General features: G+C 38.2%; 1 protein-coding gene across 2 annotated transcripts in view; it reads left to right on the plus strand.

Moving 5' to 3' along the window:
* Positions 1 to 21,862, plus strand: part of SMG1 (SMG1, nonsense mediated mRNA decay associated PI3K related kinase) — a 99,342-nt gene that overhangs the window by 6,405 nt on the left and 71,075 nt on the right. The window contains exons 2-4 of one of the 2 annotated variants that reach the window (XM_027527243.1): positions 17,165 to 17,223; positions 20,628 to 20,791; positions 21,302 to 21,457. In XM_027527243.1, the coding sequence (XP_027383044.1) occupies positions 17,174 to 17,223; positions 20,628 to 20,791; positions 21,302 to 21,457 (370 nt within the window). In that variant the 5' untranslated portion in view covers positions 17,165 to 17,173. The remainder of the gene's footprint in view (positions 1 to 17,164; positions 17,224 to 20,627; positions 20,792 to 21,301; positions 21,458 to 21,862) is intronic. The other variant, XM_027527242.1, reaches the window with a different exon arrangement.

A 21,862-nucleotide genomic window follows, 5' to 3' on the forward strand; every position in this document is an offset into this window, starting at 1 on the left:
TTCTGAGTTTGTTGGCTAAACATAATTCCTGTGAGGTACAGGTTCACAGACCTCTCTGTGGCAAATTGCACCTACTGTTTCTTGTGCTGTCTCTAATGTAAGCATTGTGCTTCCTTTAAGATCCTTACCCTGCCTCTGCCCTCTGTACTCCTTCTTTCCAAATCTTGCTACAGATCTACAGTGAAAGCTAACTGTGCTAGGCACTTCAATCTTTTTTTTGTTGTTCCCCCAACTAGTTAAATCCCCGAGGGCTGAGTGTGAGTTATTTTCTCTGCTGCTTCTGTGTACTTGCCCCAAAGCACTCCCCAGACTAATTTCTGCCTTATTTAGGGCCTTTGAATATCCTGTTCTTGCGTGTAGCTACCGCATAGATTGCTCTTCTCAGAGTGCCTGACCTGGGTGTTTTCATGCTGTTTCAGCCTAATTGCCACCCCCTCAGTGAGAAGCAGCAGCCTTCTCTAACAACTTCTCTAATAATACTCACTGTATGAGTTTTTTGTGTATCTTGTCCATAATGGTTTTCCCTCTGTATCCCTCCTTCCCTACTAATGCATCAATAAATAGTAAAGGCTCTAAATCTGAGTGTTCTTTCTCATCTAAATATGTGAAAATGGAATTCTGCAAGTTTATTTTTGTGTTCAGAGTTTTACTTCAGGGCTTAGAACACTGTTACTGTAGGAGACATTTTGAGGGAAACTGTTCCTTATACAGTGGCCTGGTTAGCCTGAGGCAGCAACTTCATTAAGTTGATTGAACAAGTTCAAAGGGACAGTGTTCTAGTGGGCTCAGGTGGCCAGATCAGACTAGGGCCATGGAGTTTTATCCATCTTGAAGAAATACTTTGCTCACATATTTATTTATTAAAAAAATATGTTTATTCAGTCGGTTGTCCTGGATCTTAGTTGTTGCATGTGGAATCTAGTACCCCAATCAGGGGTTGAACACGGGGCTTCTGCATTGGGAGTGTATAGCCATAGCCACTGGACCGCCAGGGAAGTCTCTTCTCACGTATTTCAAGTTAGTTTACACACTGACAGTTAGTTTACACACTGACAGTTTATCCCATATCTGTTTATACATTATTTAAGTAGTCTAATCACGAAAAAGTTAAGCACTGGATTGAGCCTCTTTTGGCCTTCCATTAGAAGGCCTGAGAAAACAAACCTCTTGCCAGTTGTATGCCTACTGATTGGGGAATGACTGAAACCCCAAATTCCAAGATCAACAAGTTTCTTTCATAGTAATCTTCACACCTTTTGAAAAAAGGAGATTGTATCCCTATTAGAAATCATTCCTTTGGAAGTTAATGTTGCTATTGATAGTATGTCTGAAATCTCCTGTTTATTATGTAAAAACCTTTTACAGACTTTCTGTGTTTATTAAAATCTTTTTCAAAAGAGGAGTTTCCAGGAAATTTCCTGGCGGTTCAGCAGTTATGGCTCAGCTCTTTCACAGTTGGGGCTTGGATTCGATCACTGGTAGGGGAACTAAGATCCCACAAGCCTGGAGCCCCCCCCCCCCCCCGCCAAAAAAAAGGGGTTTCTGATATCAGAATTGTAATTTGCTTTTTGGTATGGAGTTTCCTAAATTATGCTGTATCTTTAAAAATTAGGAAAGGCATTACTTTTTTTTCCTTTACCTTTTTTAATCAATAAAGAACCTTGACAGTGCTCTTATAGGTCCACGAGAAAGTTATTGTAGGCTCTGCAGTGGCTGAATTATATGTATATTTACAAAGATTAAAAAAAATGTTAAGCTTAGTATTTAGTATATATTTATTTTTGGGTACTATCTATATTAATACCTTCCTGCAGAGTAGTCAAGAGGCTTCAATAGTAAGCGTGTCTTGGTCTATATAGTGATATATTTTAGTTTTTCCTCCATATTTGACAGCAGTGACAACTATTTTATTTTTTTACTGCTGAAGTTCTTTGAATTAAAAAACTTCCCTCTTATTTAAATTTAATTGAAAATTTTTCTTTTTAGTATTTTAATCTGATTTTAAAAGATGTGTGTATATGGTGTGTGTGTGATTGGAATTTTAATTTTCAACTTGTAATATTTAGTTCTTTGGAACATCTCATGACTCTTGCTATTTCTGTTTCTTGAAGGTCTTTGTAGTTTATATTCCTGATAACATGAGACCTGGAATCCTTGTCTAAATTATATCACTTTATTTCTAGTCTCTTTGCTTTGATTCTAATGCTGAAAATTCAGACTCATTGCCCTAATGACAGAGTGTATGTTGACTTCTTGGGATTTGTCAGAAATTAAGCAGAAAAATCTATTAATTTGAGGAAAGATGTCAGACTTTTTTCTGTCCTCTGTATAATGGGACTCTCTTCTGATTAGATGACTAAAAAGATTCAAAGATGATTACCGGTATCACACAGTATGGTAAAGATGAATTAATACATATTTAATCGGAAAGCACATCCTGGATTTTCTTTTCTAAAAAGATTGATTTTCTTGCTGTCCTTCTATTCTTTTGGTAAATGTAAAGAAAAATGAAAATGGTTTCCCAAAAGTAAGGTAATGAAACTTGGGATTTAGTGTCTGGTTTATAGAGAAATCTACCTTGAGGCACTGTTTGTGTTGTTTTTGTAGGACTTGAGTTAGACTTTTGACTGTTAGAAATGATTAGTTGTCCTTATTTGAAATATTGAGATCATTTTAATATATGGTATCTTGTTTCTTTTTTTGAAAATACTGGAATTAAAGATAAATTTGTGTTTAATAAAGATTGTATCTTTTTATTTAGTTAAAGTGGCCTATCTTGCATAGCTTCTATAATGCTAGTATTCCCTGTGTTTTTATTGTAATCTTATTGAAGATATAAAACTTATACTACAGTGTTCTTCTCCCCCCTCTTTTAGTCTATTTAAAAATCCACTTGTTAGTACAGTTACACTGGAGGAGTTAAAAATAGAACGAGAGTGTTTTAGATTCTTCTCTAAGATATATTTGCTTTTAAGAATGTGTGCATTTTTAGTTTTTTTTCTTTACAAATATTTGTCTTGAGAGGCTGGTGTCATGAAAACAGCAGTGTACTAAGCATGAGAAGATAGAGGTCTTTTGTACTGACGTTACCAGCTGTCCCTCAGGAGGTAATTCTTGCTTTTCCTAACATAATGGGGTTGTGTGGGTTAAAGATAAAGTTTGGGAAATTACTTTCAAAACTATCAAGTGCTGTACAAATGATACTTATGTTGCCACATCTGAATCAAATTAGGAATTTTAAAGAAAGTCCCTCTTTTATCTCTTCCTCAAAGAGTTTTAGAATTGACTACGCACATGTACCTAGACTCAAGTTCAAATTTCATTTTTCTCTTCTAATACTCTAAGTACCACAATGTGTATATATGTGTGTAGTTACTTATAAAAATTTCATAAAGGACATTTATGTCAAGTCTCACAGAGGATATATGACTGGAAGCTCATATAATTGTTAAATTTGTTGTTTTTCTCTATATCTTATAAGTCACACTCTTAGAATTTGATACCAGTTGAAATTGTGGGCCAGCAAAAATAATCTGATCTTGATGACCGCATTTATTGTAGAGAAGGTGCAGTGGAATTAAATACAGACGGGGTGGGTTAAAAGGTAGTTTGTACCTTGCTTAACTTTGATTATACAGTTGGAATTTAAGAACTAATTCTTACAAGAACATCAGTTGAATGCTGCATTGTGTTTCTCCCCTATTGTAGTATGCATGTATCTTTGATTTAAAGGGATTGGGGGAATCCTGAAAAGGGTTGACTCCGCCAGTGTAATAGTTTGAAGTATGTAAAAAAAAAAGGACCATACATATCATCTAAACAGATATGAATTAATGAAATTTTGTATCATTATATAATGTATATACTGTATTAAGCTATCATGAAATTTTGGTACTGTTTTGAATTATGGCACTATAAATTTCTCAGAATGGGTCAATGCTCTCTCCTAAGGAACTTCATATCTAAAAACTGATTTTTTTCTATCGTTGTAAGGTTTTTATTTTATACCACTTAAATCAATCTGATACCTGTGTGTTTAGTGTAAAATGTACTAGAAGAAAAAGATAGGGTTTGTATAGGCTTTTTGAGTTTGTATGGGCCTTTTGAGTTTAAAGTGGCTTAAGTGATGATTTTGAACTGTTTCATAGCTTTCTCAAACTTACGGCTACTTTAGATACCTCAGTGTATTTCTGGCTCCTGCTGAGCACAGTGGGAACAGTGTTTCCTGGCTCTTGATTACTGCTTACTAGTATGTTTCAGTAACTACCCCAAACTGACTTCATTTAATAAATATTTCTACAATTGAAAGAATAATGTGGTTTTTGTGAAAAGTATCTTCATTTTCCAATTATTTGATTTAGGAGTCCATGTTTTTTGAGATATATCTATGAGACCTTATTTGTTTATGTTTAAGTAGGGGAGGATACTTAAACATAAACTTAACACTCCAGCATTCAAAAAACTATGTAGGGAGGATACTTACACATAAACTTAAAACTCAGCATTCAAAACACTTAAGATTATGGCATCCAGTCCTATCACTTCATGGCAAATAAATGGGGAAACAGTGGAAACAGTGGCAGACTTAATTTTCCTGGGCTCCAGAATCACTGCAGATGGTGATTGCAGCCATGAAATTAAAAGACACTAGCTCCTTGGACAGAGAAGGCAATGGCAACCAACTCCAGTGTTCTTGCCTGGAGCATCCCAGGGATGGGGGAGCCTGGTGGGCTGCCGTCTGTGGGGTCACAGAGTCGGACACGACTGAAGCGACTTAGCAGCAGCAGTAGCAACTCCTCGGAAGAAAAGCTAGACAGCTTGGAAGACAAACCTAGATAGCATATTACAAAGCAGAGACTTTACCGACAAAGGTCCATCTAGTCAGAGCTATGGTTTTTCCAGTAGTCACGTGTGGGTGTGAGAGTTGGACCATAAAGAAGGCTGAGCGCTGAAGAATTGATGCTTTTAAACTGTGGTGTTGGAGAAGATTCTTGAGAGTCCCCTGGACTGCAAGGAGATCAAACCAATCAATCCTAAAGGAAATCAGTCCTGAATATTCGTTGGAAGGACTGATACTGAAGCTCTAATACTGTGGCCACCTGATTGGAAGAGCTGACTCATTGGAAAAGACCCTGATGCTGGAAAGACTGAAGGCAGGAGAAAGGGATGACAGAGGACGAGATGGTTGGATGGCATCACTGACTCAATGGACATGAGTTTGAGTAAGCTCTGGGGGATGGTAAAGGACAGGGAAGCCTGGCATGCTGCAGTCCACGGGGTCACAAAGAGTCGGACACGACTGAGCGACTGAACAACAAAGGAGAGGATGTGGCTGTTTCAGGAACACTCTGAAAAAGAAGTTCCAGTGTTTAGGTAGGAGGGTTTACCATACATATTTTATCACTAATTACAGGTAGTATGTTTCTTCACCAATTTGGTGTTACTAGTGTATTTCCTACCCCAGGATGCCTAAGACTATAGGTCCTGGAGGAGTTACTGGAGATGTTGAAAGGAATCAGGGTCCATTTAAAAATCCAGTTGCTGTCTTAGTATAGTTGTGTTGGTAAAGTTAAAAGTAAAACCAAGAAGTTTAGGTTTCTCTTAGGTGTATTTTTTAAGAGGGTTGGAGTGGGGGGTCACGTGTTTAATTTGAGAATACGCTAAAGATATTTCTGGTAATATCTCTGTTGAAAATCATGTGTGGAATATGAAACTCACTGTCTTTTCCATGCTTGCCACTATATTTGAGATATGTGATGCATGTTAAGAGGTGCATGTTAGAATATTGCTCTCTTGTTGCCCAAATCCTTGACTATGTCCAGGACTTGTAGGGTATACCATACCATTACGGCAATAGAGCCTAACTCGATAATTGTTTTCTTTAAAAATACCTTTGTCGAATTGCATAATATTTATGTTTTCTTATAAGCAGAGACATTACTTTGCCAACAAAAGTCTGTCTAGTCAAGGCTATGGTTTTTCCAGTAGTCATATATGGATGTGAGAGTTGGACCGTGAAGAAAGCTGAGTGCCGAAGAATTGATGCTTTTGAACTGTGGTGTTGGAGAAGACTCTTGAGAGTCCCTTGGACTGCCAGGAGATCCACCCAGTCCATCCTAAAGGAGATCAGTCCTGAATATTCATTGGAGGGACTGATGTTGAAGCTGAAACTCCAATACTTTGGCCACCTCATGTGAAGAACTGACTCATTGGAAAAGACCCTGGTGCTGGGAAAGATTGAAGGCAGGAGGAGAAGGGGACAACAGAGGATGAGGTGGTTGGATGGCATCACTGACTCAATGGACAGGAGTTTGAGTAAACTCTGGAAGTTGGTGATGGACAGGGAAGCCTGGTGTGCTGCAGTCCATGGGGTTGCAAAGAGTTGGATACAACTGAGCGACTGAACTGAACTATGTTTTCTTAATGTGTTATGAGTGATTTTTGACAACCACATCATTTTTCTTGACCTGTAAAAAAAAAAAAAGTGATGATTTGTTTATACTTTGCTCACCCCTCGCCCAACATCAGTTTTCAGGACTTTTTAAAGATGGTTTCACACATTTCTTATAAAACACTCTGCCTTTTCATGGATTAGAGTCCCAATCTGGTTTCAAGACTTTTCCTTTTAGGATTCCTTTAGTGTTTATCTCTTGGTGGTGGTGTAGTCGCTTAGTCATGTCCGACTCTTGCGACCCCATGGACTGTAGCCTGCCAGGCTCCTCTGTCCATAGGAATTCTCCAGGCAAGAATGCTGGAGTGGGCTGCCATTTCCTTCTCCTTAATCTTCTCTATCCTCAGGGGTAGAGGATGAGATGGCTGGATGGCATCACTGACTCGATGGACATGAGTCTGAGTGAACTCTAGGAGTTGGTGATGGACAGGGAGGCCTGGCGTGCTGCGATTCATGGGGTTGCAAAGAGTCGGACACGACTGAGTGACTGATCTCTGATCTCTATGTTTGGCATTTAGTTGAAGAGTTTGGGTGGGGATGAGGGGGTGGGACATGTTTCTTTGTAGACTTTCAGTCTTTTTTTCCTATTCTACTAGGGAGGTCATAGAGTAAGAGATTTCCTTTCAATCTTGGCAATTTCCCAGGCTGAATGGGATGTTTCTAAAGTACTTCCAGGACTTGCTGACAAAAGAGGAAGATAAGCAATGCAAAAATGGTAGCTGAGGCAGGGTTTTATTTAAGGCTGTAAACCAACTTGTGTTAAAAATAAACTTGAGAGTAAGTCAAATTCATGTGCTTTAGATTTGGGAGCCTTCAGGTGAACAATTATTTAGCATTAACAAAATGTTTTTGTTAAATACTGAGAATTGATTTCATATTTGTATAGAAGATTGAAAGCATACCAGATTTTATAGCTATCAGTATTCTTAATGCCTAGTAAGATATGAATTTATGCCAGATGAAGTACATAATACTTAATATACATAAAATGTATCAGAAGTGGATTGCCTGCCTCTCTCTCAAGCAGTGCTTTTTATGATTTTGCTCACCATAGTGCTTTGACGCTTGTGTCAAAAATCGATGCTTTTGAACTGTGGTGTTGGAGAAGACTCTTGAGAGTCTCTTGGACTGCAAGGAGATCAAACCAATCAATCCTAAAGGAAATCAGTCCTGAGTATTCATTGGAAGGACTGATGGTGAAGCTGAAACTCCAGTACTTTGGCCACCTGATGAGAACTGACTCATTGGAAAAGACCCTGGTGCTGGGAAAGATTGAAGGGAGGAGGAGAAGGGAACGTCAGGGGATGAGATGGTTGGATGGCATCACCGACTTGATGGAGATAAATTTGAGCAAGCTCTGGGAGTTGGTGATGGACAGGGAAGCCTGGCACACTGCAGTCCATGGGGTCACAAAGAGTTGGACACGACTGAGCGACTGAACTGAGTGCTTTGACTCTTTAAAATTTTTTGAAAATGAGTAGGCAATATGAGTAGGTTTCTTTCTGTACCCTGCCTAGGTTAATCCTTCCCAAGCTTAAAGTTTAGACACTAAGAGAAGTTTAGTTAGTGCTAAGTACTATCTGCATTCCTCAAAACTCAAAAGAACTCTAGGGCATGTAAATTATATCTCAGTAAGTCAAACATAAAGGAAATAGTGTATTTCTTTACAGTAAAGGTATAAAAATAAGTAAAAGACCATCGGGCTTTCCAGGTGACACAGTGGTAAAGAATCTGGTAAATTCTTTACTGTTTGGTAAATTTAGACACTAACAGTCTTTGATTTCACTGGAGAGTATCCAGTGTTACATTTTTGCTTTTGCATTGAAAATGACTGCTAAATTTGGTAGGCAATGTAAAACATGAAATATCAAATTATTAAAAATCAGTGGCCTTTTGTGTGCTCAGTTGCGTCCGACTTTGTGTGATCCCATGGACTGGAGCCTACCAGGCTCCTCTGTCCATGGAATTTTCCAGTCAAGGATAGTAGAGTGGGTTACCATTTCCTCCTCCAGGGGATCTTCCTAACCCAGGGATGAAACCCACATCTCTTTCATCTCCTGCATTGGCAGGTGGATTCTTTACCACTGTGCCACCTGGGAAGCCTGATGGTCTTTTACTTATTTTTATATCTTTACTGTAAAGAAATATGTAAAGAAAATACTGTAAAGAAAAAAAAAATGACCACCTCAGTCAAGCTATCAATAGTTCCATCATCCCCTCCACCCCACACCCCCAAGTTTCCTTGTTCCCTTTTGTAGTCAAGTTCTCCTAGTCCTTGATAACGACTGGTTTCCCCCCCCGCCCTATAATTTTGTCTTTTCAAGAATGTTATAAATAAGTTTTGAAAAAATTATGGTAAAATACACATAAAATTTGCCATTTTACAATTCAGTGGTATTAAATACATTCACAGTGTGTGCAGCCGTGACCAACATCTAGTTCCAGAGCTTCTTGTCATCCCAGATTGAAACCCAGTACCAATTAAGCAATCACTCCCAATTTTCCCCTCTTCCCAGCCCCTTGCAAGCACAAATCTACTTTCTTTTTGGATTTGTCTATTCTGGATATGTCATATAAATGGAATCATGTAATATGTAGCCTTTTATGTCAGACCTCTTTGACTTATATAACATTTTCAAGGGTCATCCATGTTGTAGTAGGTATGGCTGAGTAATCTTCCATTGTATAGATTTACACATTTTGTTTATCCATTCATTGTTTGATATGCATTTGAGTTTCTGCCTTTTTCTACTGTAAATAGTGTTGTGGTGGACATTGATGTGTAAGTTTTTGTTTGAACATTTTTCAGTTCTTTGGGGCATATACTTGGGAGTCAATTGGAGTCGATTTGCTGAATCATGTGGTATTTCTGTTTAACTTTTTGAGGAAATGCCAAACTGTTTCTGAAGTGGTTTCTAGCATTTTACATTCTCATAAGTAATGTATGAGGGCTCCAAATTTTCCACCTCTCACATTAGTTATTTACCATTAACAAATTTTTTGACTCTTCTGATGGGTGCTTTCTCTCTGTGGTTTTGATTTGCATTATCCTCCAGGTGGCGCTAGTGTTAAAAGAACCCACTTGCTAATGCAGGAGACATAAGAGGCTTGGTTTCAGCCCTGGATCAGGAAGATCCCCTGGAGAAGGAAATGGCAACCCACTCCAGTGTTCTTGCCTGGGAAAGCTCAAGGACAGAGAAACCTGGTGGTCTGCCGTCCGTAGGGTCGCAGAGTCGGACAGAATTGAAGCGATTTAGCACGCATTTGCCAGTGAAGTTGAGCAACTTTTCATGTGCTAATTGGCCGTATGTATGTCTTTGGAGACATGTATCTATTCAGGTCTTTTGCCCATTTTTAAATTTGATTGTTTTCTTGCTTAGTTATAGGAGTTCTTTATATACTAGATTCTTAAGAGATACATGATTTGCAAGTATTTTCTCTGGTTTTGTGAGTGGTCTTTTCACTTGATAGTATGCTTTGCACAAAAATGAGACTTGTAATATGCATTTAAGTAGATTTAAAAAATTCAGAATTCATTTAAATGTATTACTGAATCCATCCCTTTCTATTACTGGATTCTTTTTTGTATTACAAGACAAAGTTTTTACTTAAATAATCATAATGGATTTTGATCCAAGGTCGTCATCTAGTTTCCCTCCACTCTCCTCGCAGCATCATGCTGTTCTCCTTTCCCTATGAAAGGTGTGTGGTGTTAGATAATACAGTACATCTGCCTTCAATGCTGACATCTCAAACTAGTGAACAAATTGAAGCTAGTATAGAACTACTAAAGTGCAAGCTAGTGTGGTACTCTGAGTGCTGTAAGAGTTTAAAGAAGGTACTGAATCATAGGATTTTTTTTTCTCAAATCACAGAATATTTTATATTCCTAATTGGAATTGATAACTAACCGTTCTTTTCTTTCTAGATTGTAAATTAGTTCATCTTTTGGAGTTATTACTCTTAATTAGTGCTCGTGTAGAAAATAACCAAGAAAACATTGTTGATTTTTAATAGAACATATGGGAGAGGGAGTATGGGTTCTGGGTTGAATCTGGAAGAAAAATTAGTGTTGGGTTAAGTTAGGGGACTGCACTCTAGAGTAAAGAGAAAGACCTTGATTGTGAGAAGAGGCAGTCATAGGAAATAATTTTTTGCTCTCTAGGCAATGGGAATACAGTGATAAGCAACACTGACAGGCTCCTGCTCTTCTAGACTTTACAGTCTCCTGGCAGAACACAATTAAATAAGCTTCTCCAGTGGGGTAAGAGTTAAGGAACTGTTAGGTTTCGGGTAGTACTTACGTAACAGGGATTCCTAGTCAGTCTCAGGGGAATCAGAAACTTTGCAAAGGAAAGCTAAAGCTTAAAGGACATTGAGAGATTAATGAGGGCCAAGGAGAAGGCTGTTCCATGCAGACAGGCTTTAGCAAGGTGACTGGGGCACTGAAAGAATGGGATGAATGGGGCACAGAATGTAAAAGGATTACAAGAGTGTGGAGAGTTAGCTGAAAAGGGAAGTAAGGTCCATAAGATGAAAATGGCAGTGGGAGGACAAAACATTTGTGTTTTATTAGAATTGTTTTTGTTGTAGTGTGGGGAGAAATGGAATAGAGGTGAGAACTAGTGGTGGAAAACATACTATTAGGTAGGTGTAAATGTAATTACAGTTACAGACTGTGAATTTTAAGTCATTATAACTAGGCTCAAACACATCTTTACTTACCAAAATAGGAACCATTGCAATCAACACATTTTTGCCAATGAGACATAAGTTTGTTTATTCCTGTAGTGTAAAAATTTGGGATTTGATGAACTCTTGGAAAGCATTTTCTGCTTCCTGCTGGTTGTGGAAACATTTTCCCTGCAAAAAGTTGTTGAGATGCTTGAAGAAAGTGGTAGTTGGTTGGTGAGAGGTTAGGTGAAGATGGCGGATGAGGCAAAACTTCGTAGCTTAATTCATTCAACTTTTGAAGCATTGGTTGTGCAACATGCGGTCAGATGTTGTTGTGGAGAAGAAGTGGATCCTTTCTCTTGACCGATGCTGGCTGCAGGCATCGCAGTATTTGGTGCATCTCATCAATTTGCTGAGCATACTCTCAGATATAATCGTTTTGCTGGGATTCAGAAAACTGTAGTGGATCATCCTGGCAGCAGACCACCAAGCAGTGACCATGACATTTTTTGGTGCATGTTTGACTTTGGAAAGTGCTTTGCAGCTGTCTCTAGGTTCAGCCACTAAGCTGGTCATTGCTGGTTGTCATATAAAATTCACTTTGCATCACACGTCCCAGTCCGATTGAGAAATGGTTCATTGTTGCGTAGAATAAAAGATGACACTTCAAAATGACAGTTTTTTTAAATTTTTGGTCAGCTCATGCGACACCCACTTATTGAGCTTTTTCACCTTTCCAATTTGCTTCCAATGCTAAATGACCGTAGAATGGTTGATGTTGAGTTCTTTGGCAACTTCTTGTGTAGTTCTAAGAGGATCAGCTTTGATGATCTTCTCAGTGGGTCTTTGTCACCTTCTGGTGGCACTCCTCATCTTCAAGGCTCTGGTCTCCTTTGCAAAACTTTTTGAACCACTGCTGCACTGTATGTTCGTTAGCAATTCCTGAGCCAGATGTGTTGTTGATGTTGGGATGCCTCCGCTGCTCTGTGGCACATTTTGAACTCGAATAAGAAAGTCACTTGGATTTGCTTTTTGTCTAACATAATTTCCCTAGTCTAAAATAAATATAAACAGCTAGTTTGTGTCTACTTTGGCCACCTGATGAAAGTATAAACTTTGGCCACCTGATGCGAAGTACTGACTCATTGGAAAAGACCCTGATGCTGGGAAGGATTGAAGGCAGGAAGAGAAGGGGACGACAGAGGATGAGATGATTGGATGGCATCACGGACTAGATGGACATGAGTTTGAGCAAGCTCCGGGAGTTGTTGATGGATTGGGAAGCCTGGTGTGCTGCAGTCCATGGGGTAGCAAAGACTCAGAAACGACTGAACAACTGAACTGAGCTGAAACAGCTAATAATAAGTAATTAGCAAAAAATCATAAAGCGAGAAATGTGCTTTAAAATGATGTATAACATAATCACATTTAAGAATGTGTTCCAATATCAAATGGCCAATTTCAACAATGTGAGACTGCAGTTTCTTTTGTACCAACGTAATATGTCTGTCTGACCAAATAGTGCCATTTATTGGAAATGCCCACATTTATTAAAGTGGGAGTTCTGGGAAGAAACGAGCCAGTTATTGTGTTTGCGGCATTAGAACATTAAAAGTCTTTTTTGTTTTGTTTTGTTAAACACTTGGGTATATAGATCTGGATCTCAGAGTGCACGTCTTTGATGGAGGCCTAGATTTGGGAATCGATGTCATGCAGGTGATAAGTATTGCCATCAGCATAGTTTGCAGAAGAGATGAATAGAAGGCCTGTGGTCAAGCTTTGAGAAACTCCAAGGCTTAGTGGTTTGGTAGAAGAGGCTGAGTAAGCCTTCAGAGGTGCCTGAAAAAGCAGAAGTGGAGAGATAGGAAGAACTACATAGTATAACATTCTATAAGCCAAAGGAAAGAAAGAATCTAGTTACTTTGAATTATCAGGATCTGAGCCCAGGTTATTGTAAGGATTTTAAAAAGAAGTTTTCATTCAGCCCACTTCATTCCTCTGTAAGGCACCTTTGTGCACGCCATAGCCCGATCAGCCCTGCTCAGCAGCCTTGTGAAAGCCTGCTTTGAGAGGATGAGTAAAGAGCAACCTGAAATATATCTTGCTTTTAGCAACCTGGAGGTCTTAGTTGGTTTTGCCAAAAGTGATGGAACAGAAGTTGGATTGGTGTAGACAGAGGAGCTAATAGAGGTAAAGAAACAATATGGGGAAGAGAGAGAATTCTGTTTGACTGCAAAGAGCAAAGGTAGGTTGGTTGGTTGGAGGGATGTGGGATTGATGGAGTTTTTGTGTGTGTGTGTGTGTGTGTTTAATTTGTTTTTATATTTTTAAGTGGGAGATATTGGAAAATTTTACATGTTAAAGAAGATTCAGTTTGGTGGAAAAGGTTGAGTCCACAGGAGAAAGATTATTTGAAAAGTTACGAGAAGGTAGAAATAGATGGGATCCCATAAAATTCTAGAGTTGGGTGTGTGTGTGTTATCGTATCTTTATTTTTCGTCTTGGTCAAGTAAAGAGAATGTTAGAGAAGGAAGGAGAGAAGGGAGTAGGGAATTTGGGAGAGTGTTTGGAATCTGAAGAGAATGGGGAACAGATAGTGCGTGTGGAAGATGAACTTTGAAAGAACCTGGGAATGTGGTACTTCCTGATGGATGATGGGTAATTGATAATTGGATTTATGCAGGATTAGGATTTTGCCAGGTTGCTGCTAAGTCACTTCAGTCATGTCCGACTCTGTGTGACCCCACAGACGGCAGCCCACTAGGCACTGCCCCCCGCCCCGCCCCCCGGTCCCTGGGATTCTCCAGGCAAGAACACTGGAGTGGGTTGCCATTCCCTTCTCCAATGCATGAAAGTGAAAAGTGAAAGTGAAGTCGCTCAGTCATGTCTGACCCTCAGCAACCCCATGGACTGCAGCCTTCCAGGCTCCTCCGTCCATGGGATTTTCCAGGCAAGAGTACTGGGGTTGGGGTGCCATTGCCTTCTTCTTTGCCAGGTTGGTGTGAGGGAAATATTAAGGGAAGTTAAAGGAAGAGTTACTGAAATGAAAGACCATGAAATCTAAACTGATGAAAGAAGGAAGTTCAAAAGAAGGTACTTGGATTGGGAAAAGTAGAGTAAGTCACAGGAATTAAAGTTACTAAAAACTTTTATAGTGGTACAGAGAAAATGTGAATAGAAAGTTGTCAAAAGCAACGCAAGTCTTCGGGGGTATTGAGCAAGATGAACTGAAAAACTTAGGGGATTTGAAGGACAAGTAACCACCAGTGGCAGTTGCTACTTTGGCAGGAACCATTTCTGTGGAGCCCTTTGGAGCATTCAGGGTGTGATTCTGGTTTCAGCAAGTTGAAAAGTAAGTGAAGGCAAGGATGATAATTTTTTTCCCAGAGGTTTGGCTGTGAAAAGTCTATCTATACAATTAGCTTTAGAAGGAGAAAGAGAGCTGAGGGTTTTTTTTTTTTTTTTTTTGAAGAGGAAAGACCTGATTGTGTTTGTTGATGATGTGATGAGCAGTAGGAAAGTTGGAGATGCAAGGCATACCTCAGAAGATAGGGGAATGTATGGATCCAGACGGTTCTGTAGATAGGAGGTTTACTTGTTCCATTGTGTGAGTGTGATGGGAAGAAAGGCTCTGTGTGAGACCCAGGTAAACTTGTGGATTGTTGGAAGGAGGTTGGCAGGCAGTGGTGGAGTGTTGAAGAACTTGGACTGAGTTTGCATTCTTACTCTGCCTTTAATTAGCTAATTAGCTGTGCTGCTTTAGATCACTCATGGAATCTTTATCAGTGGTAGTACTGGGGGAAAGAGAAAGGTGCAGAAAGTTTGACAGCTGTTTTGGAAAAGCAGAACCCCAGCCAGGGAGTCATGGGCTGCATTGAAGACTCAGTTGCAGGCAGAGGGCTACATAGGAATGGCGTATTCAGCAACGTTTACACTGAAGACAGAGTGTAGATGCACATGAAGCAAAGGCTGAACTCTGATGGAGTACCTACGTAGTTACTTACTTTGTCCTTTTTGGTTAATATGGTTTAGAGGTCTGTCACATAGATGGTGTTTGAGATTCCTTGGAAGGGATATAAACTATATTGAAGTTGAAAACTATGTTTTGCTAAAGATATTACATAAAAACACAATTTACAACCTTTTAAATTTTGCATTAGAGTATATTCAGTGATTTTAAGTATAGGTGCAGAGTTAGAAGGAATATGTCCATAAGACCACCCTTACTTCTGATAGCAGTTGCAAGTTTGGGGGTCCTCTAGACCACTCTTGGGTTGGATGGTTCACTAGAAGGGCTTAAAGTCTCATTGAAAGCTGTTGTACTCATGGTTGCAGTTTATTGTGGCTAAAGGATACAGATTAAAATCAACAAGGGTAAAGGTACATAGGGCAGAGTCTCAGTTACTTCCAAACTCACAGCTTCTCCCTGTTTCCTGGTATTGATTTGTGATAATACGTATGGAATGTTACCAAACATGGAAGCCCAGCCCAACCTTGGTGTCCAGAGTTCTCATGGGGTCCATGATCAGTTGCTCACATGCATGAACTTAGGTTTTCAGCCCTACTAAAGGTTGAGTTGATCCATGTGATTCAAAGGCCTTACCATAAATCCCATAGTTTTACTTTCTGGTGTGACCCAGTTTCCAGGTGGACAGGGACACTCTTATTAGGCATTATATTCCAAGTGTTTAGACTTCTTCCAGCAGTTGAGGGGTAAGCTCAGGCCTCTCTTTGGGCAAGGTGAAATTCTTTACACTTTTACGACAGTAAATATATTTTTGTATTTTGAGACTGCAAAAACTAAGGTTTGAATGATATTAAAAGTTGATTACTAAAGAACCCATAAATAGGTAATTAAAATTTGGTATTTAGTACTTAATTCTTATTAAGTACCTAAGGAAGTTTCATCAAGAAATATTAACTGTTAATATTTCATTATAGTAAAACTGAGGTAAACTCATTTATAATTTTTAATTTTGGTATGGTGGTTCAATTCTGTTTTATTAAATTTGAACTTACTATTTTCTCCTGTGGCATTTCATATAATGAAGTCCCTGAGCCTGCCAACTTAATTTTTTAGCCACAGATTCATATTTCAGAGCATTGTCTCTCATGTGAAAGTGTGATGTACTCAAGTCTCAGAGTTATGCATAGTTTCATATTTTCTCTTAAAAGTATGTCTGAATCCAGGTGAGTAAGAGACATCACAGGGATAACCTTGAATTTATTTTCAAAAGGTAAATTTTTACTGGTATGAACTGTTAGTATGAAAAACAGCATATTCTGCAACTTCTTTGTGATAGTGATGCTCTCTGTCTTTGAGTGCCACTGCTTCAGAGAATTAATGCATTCCCACCTCATTGGCTTTAGTGCAGATCTCATTTCCTACTTGATCCTCACTACAAATTAGATCTCACCATTCGAGTGAAATCCCTTAATAAGCCTGGTTAAAAACTACCTGAAGCAGTATCATGCTCTTCTGGGGGCACCGCTAGGTGTGGTGTTTGCATCAAGTCATTTTGGGGTGCTTTATGGAGACATTTTCTGATAGAGAATTCCTTGACTTCACCTTTCCAGGCTGATTCCCCCCCACCTTAGTTGCTTTTCATAATGCTTACAAGAACTGGACTATAAAACCACATTTAGGGGTGACACTATCCCTAACACTCGGTAGTTTGTTGATGTGAGATCTCAGGGCTGGGGTCAGTGAAAATGAATAATCTCTCTGATTTATTACATTTTCTGTATATTGATAATAGGTAACTAAAATGAGTGGTAACTGTATTTGCATGTGATTTGTATGTTATAGTTAACATTTAAATTCTCTTTGGTTCTAAAAATTTTTTCGCTGCCACCTCAAGCCTCTGTCCTCTAAGGCAGAGAGTGGCATTCCATCTCAGTTTTTGCTTCAGCATATGAACCCTAGAAGGCCGCAGTGCAACTAAAAGCACCTAACCCATGAATGATCTTTGCTTCATGTTTGGAAAACAAATGTTTTAACCCAGTGTCCTCACTAATATTGTAACTACTGTCTTACAGATTGACTTGATGCAAAAACATCACAAAGGCTCCATATTATACAGTATGCGATTTTTGAGGTATGAGCTTTAGAAACTTACCTCTCATGTGGCATGTACATCAGGCTTTAACTTCAGTTTAATCATTTTGGGGAATTTATGCATTTCTTTTTTTTTTTTTTCCCTCTCTCTCCATAATATTTTTAGAGTATTAAAGGGGCTGTGGAGGTATTTTTGGGTCCTAGCTAGGTTACTTAGTCTTAACAAATACATTTTCTTTTATCACTAAATTGAGATACTAATTCTGGCAGATGATAGTTTTTTCAGCCCTTACAACTAGCTTAACATTTATGCCTGCCTCTTTGAGATCAATCTGCATTTTCTTTTTAGCTCCCTTTGATTGCCTTATTTTAAGTGCTTATTTCCATTCTTAACAATTTTCTATTTATTGGACTGGGATGATCCTGTTGATGCTAACTGCCTGATATTGACTTTTTGAGAACTAAGCTGTCTAGATTTTACAAAAAGAAAGATTTCATATAAATGCTGAACCATTTTTTGTCTTTGGGTTCAGAATATCTATAACTTGCATTCTGGTTAGAAGTAGTTTGATCGGTTTATATTTAAAGAACCTGGGAACCAGGGAGTTTTTAGACATTTCTGAGACAGTAGTTCTACTCTAGTGAATTTTTCATTATATTTCTGAAAACTCAAATTCTGGGGAGAAAAGTCTCTGTGTTTATTTGTGTATATACTCTGTGTATATACTAATGAGATTTTGTTTCTAACAAATTGGGAGATTTGTTCTGTTTTTTTGTTTGTTTAGTTTTGTATGATTCCTAAGTAGAAATGGATTTCTTTTCTTGGTAGCCGTAGATTGCTTAATTTTTTCAATGAAGAAGTTAAAATCAGTTTATTGTATACTGAGTATAAAAACTTGTTTTGATTGTATTCATATGTTCATTAATGATTTATATTTATCTGTTAGACTGGAAACCTTGAATATATTTAGTATTATGGACCTATTGACTTTGACTGTACCTTGTAAGCTACTTAGCTTTAAGAACTTGTTGTCTTTCATAAGTCTTATAAAAACATCACATAATCTATAGGTATTATCCCCATTTTATGCAGCAGACATCAGAGGCTTGGAAGTTAACTTCCTTGTGCAAAGTCACATGTACCTTTCCAGTGCTGGAGCTGAGATTTGAGCCTCGATCTTTTTTTAACCCATATTCTCTATTGCTTTGTGTTTACTGCTGTGTCACGAGAAAGAGATACAAATATTTAACTCTTCATAGTAAGAGTAGTATATGTAATCTATATTAAGCATAATGGACACTAGAAATCCAGAGTATTTTAATATTTATTTAAATATTGATAAGGCTTTAATTATCTTGATGTTTCAGAATTGTTTTATTCATTTGCGAGTTTCCTTTTCTAGGTTGTGTTAGGTGCCATACATACAGACAAGTTTAAAGTCTGCCCAAATCATTAAAGCTTATAGATTCTCTTATTTTTCAATTCCCTTTTAGAAGTGGTATGTTATAGTTTATTATAGGTGCTCACTGAGTATGCTACTTTTAGGTACATGGGGCAGGTCATTATGTAAGTTTTAAGGAGTTCTTATGCTTCATTTAGTGGTAAAGGCATTTAAATGCTTGTAGACTTACTACACTTACAAAATATTCTCATACATTTTTTAAAAATTCCATAGATTTGATTTTTTCATATGTTGGAAGTTCTAAGCTTTGTTGAGTGAACTCTGAATGTTTGAAGAATATACTGCATTATGGAACCTTAGTTATATGTTTAGTTAGTATGCTAGTGTTATAAATTTTTATCAAGTTTCAGATTCAGAGCCTCCAGTGTTCTTGCCTGGAGAATCCCAGGGACGGAAGAGCCTGGCGGGCTGCCGTCTATGGGGTCGCACAGAGTCGGACACAACTGATGTGACTTAGCAGCAGCAGCAGGAATGATTTAGACTTGTGTGCCATGGAGGTGTCCAATTTTAATTGAACCTATTTGTCTACAGTCTATAGTGACAATGGTTGCAGTAGGTTCAGATCAGGATGTATGAGCCTATGCAACTTTTTCATATTTAGTATTCTTGTGGGTGGGGACAAGGAAAGGATGATAAACTCTAGATAAAATACACAGACACTGGGTCCTTTTTTATACATGGGGAGGGGAATGGGGTTGAGAAACAGCTAAGTTTCTGCTCTTGCCAGTGTCCTCAATGTCCTCAGATAATGTCACCAAAAAATTATAGTACAGAAGTGTTTTAGTAAGTACCATAAGAATAATTTATTTTTTCCCCAAGAAGGTCGTTCCTGTCCGAACAAATATCAGTATTAGAGGAGCATTTTTCTTCATATTTTTCATATGTTGCCATGATACCTTATTTCTTGATAGTTGATTGAAGAAAGAATAAGGTTCATGAGAAATTACAGAGTTTAGCTTCCTATTTTACTGATAGGGCCATTGTGGCATAGAGATGATCCTTAGATAAGCATACTGATTTTACCTTGGAACTGTGCCACTTGTTTATTAATACCCAGATACCTGGGATTATTCTAGGTAGCATTTGAATTTTAAATAGATTATGGACTGCAACCTTCAACTTTATTGGATTCCTTGGATACCTTGCTTTTATTTTCCTCACTTTTTATAATTTTAATAGATAAAATATTAGATAAAATAGATATTATATATATTATATAAAATTAGATAAAATAGATAAAATAATAGATAAAATCAGTCTTTATTATTAATAGATATTGCTTATATAAAGAATATCTATTAATAATGAAGTCCTCAGTATTACCATACATTAAAATAATCTTATTTTTCAGCTGTGTTCTTTGCTAATACCCTACTGAGCATGCTTTCAGATTTCGTGCTGTAATCTATTTTGCCACCAAATAATCAAGTTACTAATTTAGGTGAGAGAGACAGAGTGCCACATTGCCATTAGTAGTTTAAAAATAATTTGGTAACACTTTGCTCCTGCCTGATATGTTGCTAGTGTTTTTTATTTTTATGACTGAGAAGACTAACTTTCCACTGGTTAACCTTCTTATGAGAGAAGGCGATTTAGAAACAACTATTCCTTTTATCAAGTTACATGAAAAGAACGCTGGACCACCATGGTGACCAGCTACCTCAGTTTTCCTGGGACTAAGGGGGTTCACAGGACATGGAACTCTCAGTGCTAAAACCAGTTTAGGTGTTGAGTTGGCCACCCTATTCCTGGAAGTTATTCATATTTCTGAATGAATCTTTAGATAGTAGAAGGGACTGAAAAGCTGGTGTTTCACCCATTTTTCCATCTCTTCCTGGTTGAAAGGCTTCTTATTAGATGTTGGAGTGCTTTTGTATAATAGCAATGAGAAGATAGAGGCTTGTATAGAAGAAAGATTGTCGATTTGCGTTATCAAAATGTTTTTTTAAAGTTGTAACTTTATACCCTTCTCTCTTTGCAGAACTGATAGTGCATCAGCCGACCCAGATAATTTAAAATACTCTTCATCCAGAGATAGGGGTGGGTCTTCCTCTTATGGACTGCAGCCTTCAAATTCAGCTGTGGTGTCTCGGCAAAGGCATGATGATACCAGAATCCATGCTGACATACAGAATGACGAAAAGGGTATATATTATATGTTTCCTTATTGCCAGAGGCATGCTTTTGTGTGTGTGTGTGTGTTTTAACGTACCTATTTCTCCTTTTCCTCCTCCTTCCCTTTCTTTCCCTCTCTCCCCTTCTTTTCTTCTAATATGTTTATAGTTACTAAATACAGTGCTGTTCTTGAAACATTTTTTTGAAAGTTTACCCCTTAATTATAAATTTAAATATACTTTTTACACATGCAGTAAAATACATAAGTGCAATTTTCTTGCCCCCAAAATACAGTATTATCACTGAGGCTAAAGTCTTTCCTGACTACTGTCTCTCCTCTGGACTTCTAAAAAGTTTTCAAGTGCAAAATCTGATCTTCCACTGAAGATAACAAAATGAAATCAAGGCATGCATCACAGAGAAAGAGTAGAAGCAAAGGCTGGTTGAGCTGCAGATTGAGTCAGAAGGACCTGAACTATCAGGAATTGATGGAGTGAAACAAAGAGCCCATTGAAATAATGTAAATGTTGCTATTTTTAGGTGGCTACAGTGTCAATGGAGGATCTGGGGAAAATACTTATGGTCGGAAGTCGTTGGGGCAAGAGCTGAGGGTTAACAATGTGACCAGCCCTGAGTTTACCAGTATTCAGCATGGCAGTCGTGCGTTAGCCATCAAAGACATGAGGAAATCACAGGGTAAGACTGGGTGACCTGGGACCATCGCACATGCCTCCCCTGAGACATCTCCTAAATGCCTCGTTTCCTGCCAGTGCCTTGCGCATCTGTGACTTGGTCAGCTTACTGAGTTGAGAAATATGTGTTGGTGATAATTGTTTGCATTCTTTTTCCTCTCAACTGTTCCCTAACATAAATTCCTACCAGAAAGGTTTTTAATACTTTTAAAAATAATTCTCTTAAAATTAGGAGACTGGATAAGATTTTTAAGAAAGGATTTTCCTGGTTACAGTAGATATTGAACATGTAGTGTATAATAGACTCTTCTGCAGCAAGTCCTTCAACTCTAGGGTGAGGGTAGGCCCCTAGAGTTCTAGAGTTCTGTTTGACTCTAGTAAAGGGACTGGGCCCTTTTCTAAAGTTAAG

This window comes from Bos indicus x Bos taurus, chromosome 25, assembly GCF_003369695.1.
Source record: "Bos indicus x Bos taurus breed Angus x Brahman F1 hybrid chromosome 25, Bos_hybrid_MaternalHap_v2.0, whole genome shotgun sequence".
In the NCBI taxonomy this organism is placed as follows: domain Eukaryota; kingdom Metazoa; phylum Chordata; class Mammalia; order Artiodactyla; family Bovidae; genus Bos; species Bos indicus x Bos taurus.